Here is a 16,505-nt window from a genome sequence, read left to right on the forward strand (position 1 = left end):
GGCCGCGCCTCCCGGGACGCAGCGCTGGGCGCCGGCTTGGCCTCCGGCGCCCGGGCCTGCCCCTCGGAAAGCCGAGCGCCCGCCGCCCGGTCGGAGCGGTCGGAGCGGAGCGCCTCGGTCGGCCCCGGGCGCGTGGGGCCTGCGGCCTCCGCCGGGAGACGTGTGCGCTGGTGACGGGCACCAGGGCCGCGGGGGCTCGGTCGTGAGGGAGCCTCTGTGCTACTTGGAAGGTCGGATGCGTCTGAGGCCGCCTCAGGAGCGGCAGGGAGGAAGGTGACAGGACGTCCGCTAACAAAGGCCCTCGCGAGCGAGCAGAGCCTGCCAGTCTCTCTCCCGGCCCTAGAGGGCGCCCGCCGGGGCCGGGCGGGGCGGATTGTGCTGATTCGGGCCTCGCTCCGCCGGAGGCTCCGGTGTCGCTTTAAGGCTCTTCCCTGGTGGCACCGAGGCGAGGAACAGCCCGCTGTCGGTCTCCTTCCTGCTCTGCCCGAGGGCCTGGCCCAGGAGGCGCTCCTTACCAGCCCGGGGCCTCCCGGGGGGCCGGCTGCGCTCTCCTCCCCCTGCGCCTGTGGTCAGGTGTGGGCCCCTCGCCCGCCTCTCCCAGTGGGGCAGAGGGGCTTGGTCAGAGTGGGGGCACTGAGGCTGTCCGGCCTAGGCCCCCCATCCTGTGGGCTGCCTGGACTTAGAGCACCAAGTTGGCTCTGGGAGACCTTTTTTTGGGGGGGGGGGGGCTGACTTCTAAGAACTGGCAGATACATTCACTAGCCCTAGCCCTACTCCCTTCCTCTTTCACTGAAAGACAGGCTGTAGCTCCTTCTCCCGCAGCCTGGAGAAGTCCTCAGGAGCTGAGCTGTTAGTGCTTTGTACATACTGCTAAAGTGTTTCTATCGGTTTGCATAGTATTTATTGTTTTTCATATACACAAGGCTGATTACTGTACAGTTTACACTTTGAACACAGACTATGATATAAGTGCTTGAAGATATAGGAAACCTCTTCTCTATTGAACATGCTGGTGCAATCCTGGGACAGCCACTGGCCCGCCCCCAGCTGAGAAAGAACCCCCTTTCAGAGGGGGTACTGGCTCCCTTTGAGGCCTACAGCTGAGCCTGGGGGGGGCGGTCCTCGCCTCAGATTCTTAAGTCCCTAACACAAGGAACCCCGAATGCACTCTCAAGGTAATGATTTTCCATTGGAAGATGATTAATACTGAAATTGTCAGAGAGAGAGAGAGAGAGAGAACATAAAAATATTCCAGTTTGTCCACAGGAGATTCTATACAGCTTTGGACGTCACAGTAAAATCTGTGTGTATACTGAGGAGAGGGGAGAGGTGCTTGTGTGTGTGTGTGTGTGTGTGTGTGTGCACGCATGCGCGCGCACGCCTATGCGCGTGTCCTGAATGTCATGTAGAACATTCTGGGAGGAGCGGCCCCCTGGGGAGTGGGATGGGATGGCACAAATGGAATGGAGGCCTGTGTCGGTGGGGAAGACTGGCAGATGAGGACATGACATTAAGGTGCCGAACTGATTTGGTGCCTAGTTTTCTTTCTTTTTTTTTTTTTTCTTTCCAGGAAGCCCACATGGATTTCCTACAGATGAGGTTGAAAAAAAAGTACCCTGTAACAAGTCAAAATTAAAATGATTTTACAAAATATACCATCCCCAAGCACAAAAGAGCCCTTGTTCACTTTCGCATTCCGCGCTCTCTCGCGCTGGTTTTCTATCCCCCTCTCTCTCTCCCCAACCCCCTTCTCGAGGCATTTGTCCTGATTCCCGACAGAGATCCGTGGTCGCTAGAGGCAGGATTGAGGACTGTAGGTCATGCGTCTACAGTCAGTCGTTCATGCGAATAGAAGACCAAAGGAAGTCCCTTACAGAGATCATGCCGTTAGCCTGGAGGAACAGGTGCACCATTCCGGAGCCCTCCGCTCCAGCGCTCCTCCCGTGTGCATGGCAGAGTATGTGGAGTTCAAGGGTTGGGTGTCGAGGTGTGATCCTGAGAGACACAAAGAGAGAAGGAGTTACTTAGGATCTAAAGGGGCAACTCCCAGCAAAAAACCCAATTACTGAGTTTTGTGCTGGCTGCTGAGGCAGGGTCTCATCCAGGAAAAGCAGCCTCCCTAAGCCAGGCAAGGAGGTGAAAGACCCTGAGCTCAGAGCTCCCTGACCTTCCTGAACTGCCAGCCATCCTTCTCCCTCTCCCCAGCCCAGAGGCTGCCTCTCAGGGGTGGTTGCCCAAGCCTGCGTGGGTCCCCTGCCCAAGTGGATGAGCTCCCCAGAAAACCCTCCTGTGTGTGCTCTGTGCCTCAGAGAGGAGGCAGGACGCTCCCACGCCTGCGGTCCCCTGGGGAGAAATTCCCTTGAGTAGATCCTTGGACCTAGGAAGGGGGCCAAGTTCATAAGCCAGGGCTTGTGCTAGAAGGCAGCAGTGCCCTCCACTTTCTCAGTTCAGTTCAGTTCAGCCAACACGCACTGATGTCTCTCAGTGCCAGCCCTGGGGACCCAGAGATGGAGCAGGCATGATCACAGACAGCCTCAGGAGCTTGGGACCTCAGGCGACAGCCATCCCTCTTTGGCTCTGGTCTACAAGCTCTTACTGTCAAGTTCCTCTGGCTCCTCTCCCCACGCCCTGGGGGTGGACAGCCTCTGCGGTGGCAAAGAGATCTCTTTTTTTAAAGAGATCTTTGAAAAAAAAATGGGTGCATTCTCCCCAGGACATTGTGTATCTTTGGCTGGAGAAGAGCAGCTTTGCCTGCAGAGCACTGCCTGCAGCTTGGGGTTCACAGGGAGACACCGCTCCTGCCACGTCTTGGTGCCTCGTCCCCCTCCTCCTCCCTGGGGCGAGAACTCTGTGTTTCCGGGACTAGCCACTCAGGATTCCGTCTGCAGGAACTTGGGATGGATGGCGGGGGAAGGAGCACACTTAACTAAAGAGGAGCTGACAGTCTCCTGGGCGGCGTAGGAAGTGACACGGAAAGGCAGAGACTCATTCTGCGGCGGAGCTGTCCCCAGACAAGGAGCTGTCCTGGGCCCTACAGGTGACCTGGTTACGGAGGAAGCTGGAGGGGGTCAAGGGGAACTCAACTCTGAGTGGTCCTCCAGGGGTGGGAGGGTCGGGCTAGGTCCCTCGCCAGAGACTGCCACACAGCCAAACACAGGCCTTCTGCTGCTGTCACCCTGGAGGGCAAGACTCTTTCGTCACTGCCTGAGCTTCTCTGTCAGCCAAGCTGGCTTCCTCCAAGCCTTCCGAACCCACGGTGCGCACCAGCTTCCTGCCTTGTTTACGGCCCTCCCCTCATGGATGCCGTCCTGTCCCCTCTCTGCGGAAGCTCTGCTCACCACCCTCAAGACCTCTCCTCCAGGAAGCCTCCCTGACAACCCCAGCTCCTTGTCATTTCTCTCCTCTCAGCTCTGGAAGCTTCCCACTCCTCCCACCACCTTTCACTGAGAGCGATCACAGGGCATAGTGGGTAAGAGCAGGAACTCTGAAGCCAGCCGGGTTGCCTGAGTTCATATTCTGTCTCTGCCGATTTCCCTGGTCCCATTACTTGCACTCTCTGTGACTCAGTTTCCTCTGCTATTAAACGAGGGCAATAACAGGCTGCACCTCATTAGATGGTGGTGATATTTCAAAGAGCTTCCGAGTGCTCGGGACAGTGTATGTAGATGTACACTCTGACTGGGCTCTCTTCCTTGTCTCACACCTGCGGCATCTCCCCAGCTGGAGCAGAAACACTCTGAGGGCCAGGGCCCGGCCTTACCCTTCCCAGGGGTCTGCCCCCCACTCAGGGCTAAGCACGCCTCGAACAAGAGACCTCGTAAAAGTTTGAGCCTGGGGAAAACAGCCGACCACCTTCCACTTTTCTGCCCAGACACAGCGCAGAGGAGAGAGGTCAAGGCTTAGAGATCATTCTACGGTGACCGCTTTGGTTAAGCTGAGACTCCGGGAGGAGCAGAGATGGGTCTCGTGGGAGCACCCAGCAGTGGCAGGGGTAGGACTGGAAGGCAGGTCTCCTGGCTGCGTCCTGGACCCTTCCACTGCCCTGCACCTCTTGTCCCAAGAGAAAGGTCTCACCCTATAAAGAACGGGGACAAGTGGCGGTCCTGCTCTGTGCCTGTCCTGCCCCATCCCTCCGGGTGGTACCTCCTGTTCCCACCCTGCCCAGTGTCTGTGGCCCTCTCCCCTCTCCCTCAGCCCCAGACTCGCACGCCTGCAATGGCTGGCAAGTAGGGTGGCCTGGAACTTAAAACAGCAACATAAAACATGACCCCCTTGCCTCCCTGCCCCTTCCCAGGGAGATGACTAATTGCTTAGCTTTTAAACTTACTAAAACAGCCCATTGTTGGAGCTAACACAAGCTCTGAGAACCACAGTGTCTGAATGGAAAGTGTCTCTTCAAAAGGAAAACAAGGAAAAGCTGCAGCCTTGTTGTGCTGCAGCTTCCCTGAAAGTTCCAGAAGCCAGAGCCACGGCGATGCAGAGAGATGCCAAGACCAGCGCCTGCCCAGGCTGCGGGTAGCCCAGCAGACGTCGGGGCTGCCCCTGCCACCGCCCTCCAGCTGCCCGCTCCACGCCGCTGCTCCCGCACAGCGCACACCCCAAGTCTTGGACCCACCTCCTGGGGCCCGGAGCAAAACCCACCAGTTGCTACCGTCACCAGCCGTCAGGCCCTGAATAAACAGCAGTATGGTAGCGTCTCAAACACCAGAAAGCACCCTTCCCCCCACTTGCCAGGCCTTAGATACAGAATCCTTCCCAAGGTGGGGGTGACTGGGGGGGAATCGATGGGTGAGGGGGTCTAGTCACTCCTCACCTGGGGTGGGGGCATTCTGCCATCTTTGAGCAAACTTCTAACCTTCATTCCTTGCGGCCCGCTTTTTAAATACCAAGTGTACAACTTGCTATCAAGTCCACATCACCTCTAGGAGGTTTGGAAGGAAAACCAAAATTGGTCAGAAGAACTCACTCTTCAATACACATAAAAATCACATGAGGAGCTTGAGGCAGAATCCCGAGTTCCAGAATTTTAATTCAGTAGGTCAGGGGCAGGGGCTGGGAATCTGCATTTTAACCCGACTCTCAGGTGACACTTGGAGAAATAGCGGGTGGGAATTGAACAATGTATACAGCCTTTCACAAACACGCCCCATCCATCCCGGAAACCATCCTACAGGGCAAGGGCATGATGCGGCTGAGATTTCATGGTTAAGGAACCCGAGGCGTGGCAGGGTCAGCTGACCTGCCCCTGGTCAAGCTAGGATGGGCGCTGACTGAGCACAGCTGTCCTGCCCTCCTCACCACAGCCTGCCCAGGGACCACGACTATTTCTAAACCTCTCGAAAGAATGGAAGGGACCATCTGCAATCTCCCTCCGGGGGACGGAAGCTCAGGGCAAGTGACTAGTGCAAGGCCACACCACCTGGAACAGGAGGCCAGGCCTTGCATCTAGATTCCCAAGCCCCAGCCTTGACTCTCTCTGAAACCGACACAGTAAACTCTCGACATTCGCAGTGGTCATGTTCGAGAAAGTTGCCAACACTGCACACTGCTCTCAAGGAAAATGCCCAGGTAGGTTCCTGTGAGCCTCCGTTCAACACATCTTTGTCAAACAACGAATACACAACCTGGTCTCACGTGTTTCTGTATAAGGACACCTTATTTAATACTGCTGACCCCGTAACTCCCCACGGACTGTGCCCTGACTCACGGCCAGTGACTCTTATCTAACACATGTATTTGTCCCCGTGGGGCACATCCCAGCCTTCTTGCTCTTAGGAACTCGAGACAGCATTTGGGCACTAGGCTAGGGAGCCATTTTAAACAGCAAAATCAACAAAAAGCACAAAAATGCAAACAACGTGGCACTGAACACAAATTTTTCACCATCGTGTGTGTGTGTGTGTGTGTCTGTGAATGACCACGAAAGCACTGTGTGTGTGTGGGTTTGGGGGCTAACATAAATTTTAGCCAGGGGCAAATTTGCAAGCGTGGAACCTGGGAATACTGACGGCCGGCTGTACGGGCTTGCGAGTGGGTGGCAGGAAGTGCTGAGAGGATCAGAGGGCCGCCGGCCCCTCAGGGTCTGCTCTGCGGTCTTTGTCCTGTTGTGCGGGTGCAGCACGGCAGGCTGCCCGCCAGGCCCTTCGGGACCGGGCAGGAGCCTGTTCCACGCTGCCTCCCTCACCACTGTCCCCACCGCCTACTTCCCTGGCCTTTTCTTGGCAGAGGCCCCGGCACCGTGCTGGAGCCGGGCTGCCCGGTGCTCCCCACACCCATGCTCAGTGGGTCTGGAACCCTATCTCCTTTGGGGGCTTCAGCCACCTTGCAAAACATCCACAGAAATTCAAAAAAAAAAATTTCCAGGTTCCTGCCTTGGAACCTCCCAGCCTGGCTTCTGGGCTGCCTCTTTCCTGTTCATCGAAGGAACCCGAGCCAAACAGAAGCGGAGATGTAGAGCCCCTGCCGCTGCTGATCCTTAAGAAAGAATCAGGCAGAAGAGGGCATTTTTCCTTCTCCTCCCTGCTCCTTCAAATTGTTTGCACCTTTGGATTCTTTCCAGGACTCACCCCAGCTAATCTAAACCAGCAGCCTGGTGGCACCCTTGGCAATGCCGGGGTTAATACTGTGACCTCCTTAAGCTGCTGAGGAGTCAGGTCTAATTTTATCCTATAACTGGATCCGCAGTCCTTTGTTTTTTTTTGCCCGGTGCTGAGGTATGTTGGGAAGCCCAGAGCCAGCGCTTCTGGTGGCTTGGGAGGCAGGGGCCCTGTTTTTTGCTGAATGCAGAAAGCCGGAGCCTGCTTTCCTCTTGGCCCAGGGCCAGGCCCTGGGCGGGGAGGGGCTGAAATGCCAAGAACCGGATTAGTGCTATGCTGGGGCCACCATGCTTCCTCGCTTCCCGCCGACTCCCACCCCGATGCATCCTGTACTGAGCTGCCCCGAGCTGGGCACAGCGAACGGCCTCGGGGCAGCTCAGTACAGGATCCCTCAGGGAGGACGGAGGTCAGAGCTGGCCGCCGGAGCCCCCAGCCTGCTCGGGCCTGCTGGAGAGCCTTCGCTGCGGCGTCTTCACGGCCCTCCCCGCAAATCTGTGTGTGTGTCTGTGAATGACCACGCAAATCCCCGCACACCCCTGCTCCTCAGCCACGCGGCCCTCATGCTCCCGCACGCATGCACCAAGCCTCGACAGCCCTCCTAACTTGCGGGGAGGACGCCATTCGCCCCTCGGGCCTGTTCACTTCACCCTTTCCTAGAAAGCAACGGAGTGACCTGTCTCCAGAAGCACCGAGGAGAACAGGCGCCTTGGGTTGCTCAGGACTTTCGAAGGGTTCCAGGCTCAAGAGACAGTGCTGTTCTAAGTCTCTCACTGCTGGAGCTCTGCCGGGGGACTTGCGTTGAAATGGCCCAGCCTAGACAGACTCTCCTGTGCTCCCTTAGGCCTGTCCCCACCATCCTCCCTCCCCATCGCTTGGCTTTCAGGATAATATCATCACCGAGATTTACTGAGTATTTTCACTCATCAAAGCATTTTCTCAAATTTGTATTTTTGCGCCCCTGGGGAGGTCAATCAGCAGATATTGTTGGCTGTTTTCTTGAGGAGGAAATCGAGACTCAGAGTGACAGTTAGCAGGCTGGGAAACAATCTGTGCCTCGAGGCCACGGCACCCCTGTTCTTCCTGCATCATGCTGGGGGTGGCGGAGCGGGGGGCTCCCCCGGACGAGGGGGAGACGCGAGGAAGTGAGCAGCCATTCCCAGCACCAGCCACTCCTCGAGCACCAGGCCATGCAGAAAGGATGCAGAAAGACGGCGTTACCTCCAAAGAGGCCATTCGAGGGGAGGGGCTAGAGATCACTGCTTCCCCCTTTTTAGGCTGGCCCGCTTCACTATCTGAGCCCCCTTCCTGCTCTCTGTCATCTCCGGCTGCAGGCTACTCCCTCGCAGTTCCACCTGGAGAGAGCAGCAGAGACAGAAGGTAGGACGGATCACAGAGAGACAGGAGATAGGCACGAGAAAGCATGGAGGCCGTGGAAACGCTGCCTGCCAGAGGGCACGGAGGCACAGGGGCGAGACAGGTGGGAGGGAGTGTGGTGCTGCCCGAAGCCCAGAGTGGGCGGGTGCACAGGTGAGCAGCCCATAGAGGTGCTGGGCGCCCCGAGGCGCGGGAGCCTCGGGAGCCTCCAGGAGGCTGCAGCCTCCGCAGTACCTGCACGTGTCTCATAAAGGAATCAACATCAGCTTCCATCTCACTGCGGTCCTCCAGGGGCCCCTCAGCAATCACCTCCTCGTGCTCCTGGGCGTCAGCGGCACCAGATGAGTCTATCTGCCGAACGACTTTGCGAATGATCTGGAAAAGAGAAGGAGGGGACAAAGGGCCCGTGAAGCCACGGAGACGGAGGCTGGGAAGAGCAGGTCCCCTGACAATGAGATCTGGGAGAGAGGCAGCCTTTGTGCTAAGGCGCCCTTCCTCCAGTGGCCAAGAGCAGGGGCTGGTCTCCCACACCCCCCCTCCCCCGCACCACCCCATCACGTGGAAAACAAGCTCTGCGCAGCCTCAGGGGGGGCTAGAATTTGCAGCCGGTCCATCAATAGCCAGGGTTTTTGCCTCTTGATATTGTTGGAAGGTCCTGCTATCTTCCCCACACCGTGAGCTGCTGAGGGCAGAACAGCTCCTTTTCATCTATAGGGATTCCAGGCAAGTGTGTTCTCTTATTCCCTCACCCAAATATTCCAGCCCTGTCTATTCTGTGCCTACCACGTCCTGGGACCGAGAGATGAAAACACAAGACACCGTCCCTGCCTGCATGAGGCACACTTTGCAGGAGGCAAGATGGACACCTGAGGGGTCTTGCTTCAATTTACTGGGAGCAGCACCACAGAGGGAGCACATACAAGGTCCCCCCTTTGCCCCTTCTTCTCTCTTCTGCCCAGACCTAGCATGGTGCCCAATACTTGACAGGCAAAATCAGGTCTAGTGAATTAAAAGCTGCGACCAATTCAATGCATTTCCACAGCCTTTTTGCTGTCGGAGGCCCATGGGAGTTCGGGGACCACCACCCTGCTGTCTTACAGCAGTTTCCAGGGCTAGACATCGCTTGGCTAGGTTTGGGCTGTTCCACGGAGCCTGGTCCTTCTGGAACAAAGTAGCAGGAGCTGAATTCAGGCGGAATCAGGTAAAGTGGTTATGAGGAATGTCAGGCTGGACCTCAGATGACCAGAGCTCCCGGCACCTGAACCAGCCCGCCCGAGCAGTGCTGACCCTCTGTTAGGGCAGCAGTGAGAAGCAAGGAGGCGAGTCCAGCACCTTTTAGCTTCTAGCCCCGCTGCCTCTCCCCAGCTCAGGGGCACTCTGTGCACCCACCTTCTTGGTGACAATGTTGCCCTGCTCATCTGTGAATTGTTCCTCTGTCACCTGCTCCCCTGGAATATTCTGAAACTCACTCCCCTAGAATTGTAGAAAAGGAGAAAACTCAAGATTAATATGTGGGTGGCCTGGGCATAAGGTGGAGGATGAGGGAATTAAAGAGCACAGCCAACAGCCACAGTCGGACAAATCCCCACCACGGCAGGAAACTCCAACTCAGCAAGTAGCAGTGGCCAAACCCAGGGCTCCGAGCATGAGAGGCGCCCCTGGGGGCCGTGGGGCCTGAAGACGGGATGGAGCCCCACGCTTGCAAGAGCCTTGTGTGCCTGATCCCTCACCAGCACCGGGGAGCAGGCAAAACAGGGGCGGTCACGCAAGTGTTACAAAGGAGGCCCTGAGAGAGGAAGCGAGGCACCTAATTTATCTCTCGACAGCCCTTTGCAGCGTGAAAGCCCTTCCACAACCACCGGCGTCCTGAGTGTGACCTGCCCGCTTCCTGAAGCCGGCTGGGGACAGGGGCAGGCCAAGAACGGGCCTCCCAAGTCCCAAAGCTGAGCTGCCCGCGCCGCCGCAGTGTGGCGGTCCCAGTGGGCTCCACAGCCTCCGGCTCCGGCTCCTGACTTGGGGTCCCGTCCCTTCCCCCAGCTGCTGCCCACGCACATGGCGGTGCTGTGCCCTCAGCCGCGTCTCCTGCCTGGCGGTTACCTTCAGGAAAACCCGACGCCGGACCACCCTGGTAGAGATGGTCTCCTCGTCGTCACTCACGCCCTCGCTCTCCCCCAGCTCCTTGTCCAGCTCCTGGTGGATACGTTTCAGCACAAAGCACAGGGAGCCCTTGACAATGTGCATCACGTTCTGACAGCTGACCAGAAAGAAGCCCAGGAGCACTAGGGTGACCAGGAGCTGGGTGATGAAAGTCCACATCCTCACCTCCTCAGCAGCTGGGCCCTCTGGGGACTAGCGGGGCCAGGGCTCCGGCCGCTGTGGGGTCCAACCTCTCATTCTCCTCTCAGACTCCCGTGTGCCCCTGGGACCCCTTGCATTCTCTCTCCGCAGGAGACTGGATGGCCCCTCACTAGAACTGCCCGCTGAGTGCCCTCCTGCCGAGCAGCCCCAGGCTCTGCCCTCCCGCCTGGGTGACATCAGGCTTTGATAATTTTAGCTCCCCAAACCAGCTGCTGGGGCTGTCCAACTGGGCTAGAAGGGAGCGGGCAGGTGCGCGTGTCCTGGGCACTGAAAGCGCATGTCAAAGTCACTCTGTGGGTGACGGGCGCCCCGCCCCGTCCTCTTGCCCCGCCCCCACCCAGGCCTGCCCGGCCCCATGCGCACTAGAAGCAGTTCTGTCCAGGGAAGTGTTCTCTTTCCGGGACTCCAGGAAATAAGGTGTCTGGAGAATGTGGCCACTTGTGTGTTTCTCTGGGCGGTTACTGCTGTGGTCAGAATGGAGCTCACCCCCACCCACAGGGATGGGACCGGCTACTACCCTGGAGGGAGAGTTAAGGGTTTACTTCAAAAATAGCCCTGGGATGAGTGATTTGCTCAGGCCTAACCAAATTAGCTCAGCGGGGGTCCAGCACAGGTGGGGAGGGCCACCGGGAAGCCCGTGCAATTCCCGTCAGCCCTGAGGGCCCTTGGCATGCACGCCCCCCTTCCCCGGGCCCAGCAACCCTAAACATAAGCGTGTAACTGGTGTGTCTATTTAAGGCCTGTCCTCAAAGGCTCTTCCCAGGCTGGGCCGTCAGCGCCCACGAGCAGGAACCACGCGCTTGAGGCTCGCCTTTGCAGAGCTGATTCACAAACGCAGCCGTGGCGGCTGTGGCCCACAGGAATTTCACTTTCCGGATCAGGCTGTGCCGCTCTGAGTAACAGTCCACATGGCAGAGGGAACAAAGATCTGGGGCACAGCCCAGCGACTTGCAGTTCACCCACCGCGGGGGCCAGGGAACTCTGGGTGCCTTCTCTGGGAAACAGGGACGGACTGAGGTGCTCCCCCTACCCCATCCGGCGAGGAGCGCCGGGGTCGGGGTACCTTCATGATGAAGAGTCAGCGCAGGCCCTCACGCCCGGAGTACTGCTCCGTAGGCACTGTACTGTGTGTACTCCACGTACGAACTCGGTGAAGCCTTCCGACAGCCCTACCATGCAGGTTCTATGACTTTTCCATTTTACACAAAGACAATGGATGCACAGAGTCAAAGAGTAAGTAAATGAAAGGGTCCGATTTCAAGCTCCCGTCACTACACAGCACTGCCTCGTTTCCACAAGGAAGCACCTGGAGAAATAAAAGTCCACCGCACATGCAAAGGAGCTGGGCGCCGGCGAGCATTCGGTTTGGGCCCAGCCAAGGGGAGCCCAACCTCACATATTTCCAGCTGGGGTCTCAGAGAAGAATGTCGTACAGTCATTTCAGGCTTGCCTCCCTAGCCCCAAATTATAGGGCATCTTTCTCTCTCTCCGTCAATGTTTTCAGAGATCCACCAGAAATACTAGTCAATGAGGGCTCTGCAAACCCTTGCCCCCTGGGGTCCCGTCAGATGATTAGGACGACAGCTCATCTATGCCATCTAATCCTGTCCTGGACCTGAAAGGCGGTAGGCCTGGTGGCCCTGCACACTCACTCGCTCTGACTGGGAAGCAGGAGATCCGGACTCTCCTGGCCCTCACACTGCATCGCTGTGTGACCCTGGAGAAGCCCTCAGCCTCTCTGGGGCCTCAGCTTCCTCATTTATAAACAAGGCAGTTGGACCCTATGACCTAGAAGGTTTCTCCTGTGACCCCCTGGAGTGCTCCTGCTTTCTCCCCAGTCCTCCCCTCACCAAAGGCTAGCTGCGGAGGGGCCAGGGATAGGAAGGCTCCTGGCATCCTTCTCTTTCCCCAGGAATCAGGAATCAGACCCAGTTAAGAGCACCTGTGCTCTCGGCCAAGTGCTTGCTATTAGGAGTACAAGTGCCAAAGAGGAGCCTGCTGGCCAAGAATGCATGGGGTGGTCTGGGGTTAAAAACGGACACAGCTGCCTGTCCTGTCCAAGGCACATCCTGGGAGGGAAGCAGTCTACATAAAACCTTACTGGATTCCTAGCAGTTCTTTGCAGATGGCAGCCCCAGGACTGTTGTGGAGCTAACCTAGTCATGGGGGCCCCAGCGTGCCTGCTAGGGCTCAGGTTCAGGTAGGGCAGAGGGAAGAGAAAGTGGCAGAAAGCGGGGGTGGGGGGGGAGACGAAAAGCTCTCGGATGAGGATGAACCATAAGAAACCAAATGAGATGCAGAACACATTGTTTATGCACACACTAAAAATATACAGGCATGGAACAGCGATGCATACATTAAAAAGGCACACCTTAATGAGATGTCTGGGATTTGTTTCAAAAAAATATGTTGGGGGGAGAAAAGAGAGGGGTAGGTATCGATGAAACAGGATTGACCATAATTGGGCAACTGCGGTGCCTAGGTGGTGTGTGCATGGAAATTAATATGCTATTCTGTCTGTTTTTGTATTTGTTTGCGATTTTTCATAATAAAAAAATATTCCCCAGACACATTAAAATGGAGATCTATGGGAATGGGAATGGGGAGTGAAGGTAAAGCGAACAGATGAAGGAAGTACAGCAGGGCAAACCCGGCGTGGGGAGGGAGGTCTGAGGGAGGCAGGGACGGCAGGTGGGGAGTGAGGCGGGGCGCCTCTCCTGGTCCACCTGCTGAACCCCACCCAGAGAATCGCAGCATTCCCAAGCCAGCGAACCTTGCCAATAATCCATGCACTCCTCGTTTCCTGGTGAGCAAACCAAGGTGCTGAGAAGCGAGTGGCTTGTCCGTGGCCATGCAGACCACGGTAGGACCAGAGTTAGCCTAACACCCAGGTCTCTCTGCTCTACGCCCTTCCTAAAACACAATGGAAAAAGAAAACAAAGACCGCGGCTTTGCAATCAGCCAGACCTAACCCAAAGCCCACCTCGGATCCTGTGACCATGGGCAACCTGCCCAACCATCCGCTGCCACATGGGAGTAACAGCTGAGAGCCGAGGGAGCGTGAGCATGACAACCACACAGGCCCTGCCTGGGATACTCTGCGGCTCCGGGGGGGCTCCGGGAATGTTAGCTCCTCCCTTCCCTCAGCAGAGACCATGACTTTGTATCCCTACTGCTAGAGAAAGTGAGTCCCCGCCATAATTTCTAAAGAAAGGAAGCAGGCTCGGCCCGGGGCTCGCCTGAAGGAGAAGCCGCCCTCCGCCTCAGGCCCTTCCAGCGCCGCTGTGGACATCGGCAGGTGCCTCTGTGTGCGCCCTCACCTCTGCCATCCGGGAGAAAGTGCTCCGAGCCTCCTGCACCCACGCTTGGTGGCTTTGTCGTCTCCGTTCCCTGCTCTCAGCTTCTGGCGGCTCTTCCCGAACGTGCTCAGTTGAAGACACCAGAACCTTCTCATACTCCTGAGAACCACTGGGCTCCAGCTCTTGGATGGTGGTGACCGTACTCTGGAAGGAGTGTGGGCCTTGGGTGACCTCCTCTGGCCAGGAACCTTGGGCAGCATCTTGCAAGTACGAGACAATGGAGCCTTCCTCATCCCAGTCCTGCAGTCTGGGGTCCAGGAAGAGAGAAAGGACACCTGGTCATCCTTCAGTCTCTGGCTGCTCAGATACCCTCCCCCTCCAGAGCTGGAGGGATGGGCCTCGGTGAACAAATCCCACAGCCGGCACACAGCTGCCTGTCCTGTCCAGAGAGGCCCAGATGGTCTGTCCGTGCTGTCCAGGTGGAAAGGGCCATAGGGACCAGTACCACTGGCCCCATCCCTTTAAGTGGACGCCTCTCCACCCTGGGTTCCTGAGGCACTTGGCTTACCCAGATGGGCGTCACCCAGGTCTCCACGCCCATCACCTCACTGCCTCCCCTCCAGGCCTCCGGGCCACCTGCCCTCCACAGTCCTTATCCCAGCACTCGTCCAATAAGGTGGCCACTCTCTCCCCTGGAAACACGCTCTTCTATGGCTTCCAAGACACCACATTTGCCTGATTTCCCCGCACCCTCTCTGACTACCACTTCTCGGTGTCCTTTGTTGGTTTCTCCTAATTTCTCTGACTCCTGAACATGGGAGCACCCAGGGCTCCGTTCTCAGACCTCATCTCTACCTACACCCACAGTAAGCTCATTCGGTCCACGGCTTCACACCACGTCTGTGTGTTCTGCATGCCCCGGTGTGCACAAGCATCTCTTCCTTGACCTACAGATGTGTAGACCCAACTGCCTCCTGCACATCTCTGCTTTGGGGGTCTAATAGGCATCTCGGGGATAGCACAGTCAAGTCCACACTCATGACCTTCTCCCCAGCCTGTCCCGCCCAGTCTTCCCCACACTGCAGTATAGTATCTTCGTCCTTCCAGTGGACAGATCGAGGGTACCAGTAAGCTCTGATGTCTCTCAGTCTCTCACACTCCACGTCTTGTTTGTTCAGTGAACCTTCTGGTTCAGCTTTCAAGTATATATCCTGAGCACAATCACTTCTGGCCACCAGCACTGCTACCATCTTGGTCCATACCAGCAGCAATGTTGCCTCCTGGCTCATCTCCCTGCCTCGAGCCCTGGCCATGTCAGGCTGCTCTCAAGGCAACTGCCACATCTCCTCACTCCTCTGCTCAAAACCCTCTGGGGGCTCCCCATTCCACCCAGTAAATGCCAAAGTCTTTCGTCTTTCTAGAGCCTCAAGGCCTGACATGTCTGGCCCCATTACCTCCCTCAATCACTCTGCTGTGATCAGTGACCTTCTCACTGTTCCTCGACTGTGCCTACTGCAAGGCCTTTGTGCTGGCTGGGCCTTCTGCTGGATGTGTGCCCTTGGTATTCACATGGCTCACCCCGCAATTCCTTCTGCCCTTTACTCCAACGTTGTGGTCTCAGGCTTCCCTCATTTTGGCCATCTCCTCTCCACACACATACATACGACCTATCTCCCCACTTTTATTTTCCTTTTTTAGCACCATCACCTAACTTTTCCCTTTTCTTCTGGCGGGGGGGGTGGTGGTGGAGAGGGGCAGAGGGAGGAGGGAGAGAATCTCAAGCAGGCTCTATGCCCAGCATGGAGCCCAACATGGGGCTTGATCTTACAACCCTGAGACCTGAGCCAAAATCAAGAGTAGAATGCTTACCAACTGAGCCACCCAGGGGCTCACTTCTCCCTTTTAATTACTTTCCATTTCATTGGCTTTATCTCATTTATTGTCCGTTTCCCTGCTAGAACATAAACTTCTTGCAGATGGAGGCTTTTGTCTGTTCTGTTCAATGCCACATTCCCTGCACCTAGGTATGGTTCACAGGTGCCTGGCACACAGTAGGCGCTCCATACATACTGTTGGGGGAGTGACCGAAATTCACCTGTCCCCACTGGAAGGCTTACCGCGGTCAGAGACCCAAACTGTACCACACCGAGGCCTAGCACCAGGCCTTCTGGTTCCCCGCTGTGAGGCCGGGCTCCTCGTGGTGCAGCGGCTGGGCCAGCATGCAGTGTGCGCAATGCGCACCCAGTCAGCGCTGCTCAGTGACTGGCTGTCCCAGGTTGTTGGGGGGTGGCCTCGGCCACAGGGATGCCACCCACCATTTCACTCTGAATCCCCACGGGCCCTGTCCATCCAACTCTCACTGCTCATCAAAGGATTCGTTTGGGAAACGAAAATGAAACGACATAAATCCTTGCTGTCTCATCTTGTAAATGGTCTTCTTTCCCTCCGCCTAGGGTATTCGGGCCACACTGGATGGGAAGGGCCCAGTCAGCCTGGGGTTCTGAGAGGGCCAGAGGAGCCTGGGGCGTGGGAAGAGGAAATGAGAACAGGTTGCCCGAGGCCTGGCCAGACCTGAGCCACGCGGGTATGGTGGGTGTGCACAGCCTTCAGGGGGCACACAGACCATCTCCTTGCTTTAGGGAAACTTTAGGAGGCAATTTCGGGGGAAAGGGCCACTGCGGCTCCGCTTCTACGGCAGTCCCGGGAGGCCAAAGTGGTCCCCCGCACTCCACCCAGCCCCAGGGGTATGGTCCCCCCACCCCGCCCCAGCCACGGAGGTGAGTCGGGCCTGAGGCCCAAGACCCTCAGCATCTGCCCCCACGGCTTCCTGCTGCAGGCCCAGGAGCAGCCCAGGAGAGCACCAATCTCTCCACAGTGG

At 57.2% G+C, this 16,505-nt stretch overlaps 1 protein-coding gene across 5 annotated transcripts in view; it reads right to left on the reverse strand.

Annotated features, from left to right (window-relative positions):
- Positions 1-647: 647 nt before the first annotated feature.
- The window catches only part of ANK1 (ankyrin 1), a 207,622-nt gene continuing 191,764 nt past the window's right edge, over positions 648-16,505 (reverse strand). Inside the window, exons 40-43 of one of the 5 annotated variants that reach the window (XM_044912835.1) lie at positions 13,649-13,934; positions 9,360-9,443; positions 8,280-8,345; positions 648-1,995 (exon numbers count right to left, since the gene is read on the reverse strand). In XM_044912835.1, coding sequence (XP_044768770.1) covers positions 1,969-1,995; positions 8,280-8,345; positions 9,360-9,443; positions 13,649-13,934 — 463 coding nt within the window. In that variant the 3' untranslated portion in view covers positions 648-1,968. Of the gene's footprint in view, positions 1,996-7,822; positions 7,949-8,204; positions 8,346-9,359; positions 9,444-10,067; positions 10,287-13,648; positions 13,935-16,505 lie in introns of those variants that run through there. The other 4 variants (XM_021681594.1, XM_044912834.1, XM_044912836.1 and 1 more) reach the window with 4 other exon arrangements.

The sequence above is a fragment of the Neomonachus schauinslandi genome, chromosome 2, assembly GCF_002201575.2.
Source record: "Neomonachus schauinslandi chromosome 2, ASM220157v2, whole genome shotgun sequence".
NCBI classification, from domain to species: Eukaryota; Metazoa; Chordata; class Mammalia; order Carnivora; family Phocidae; genus Neomonachus; species Neomonachus schauinslandi.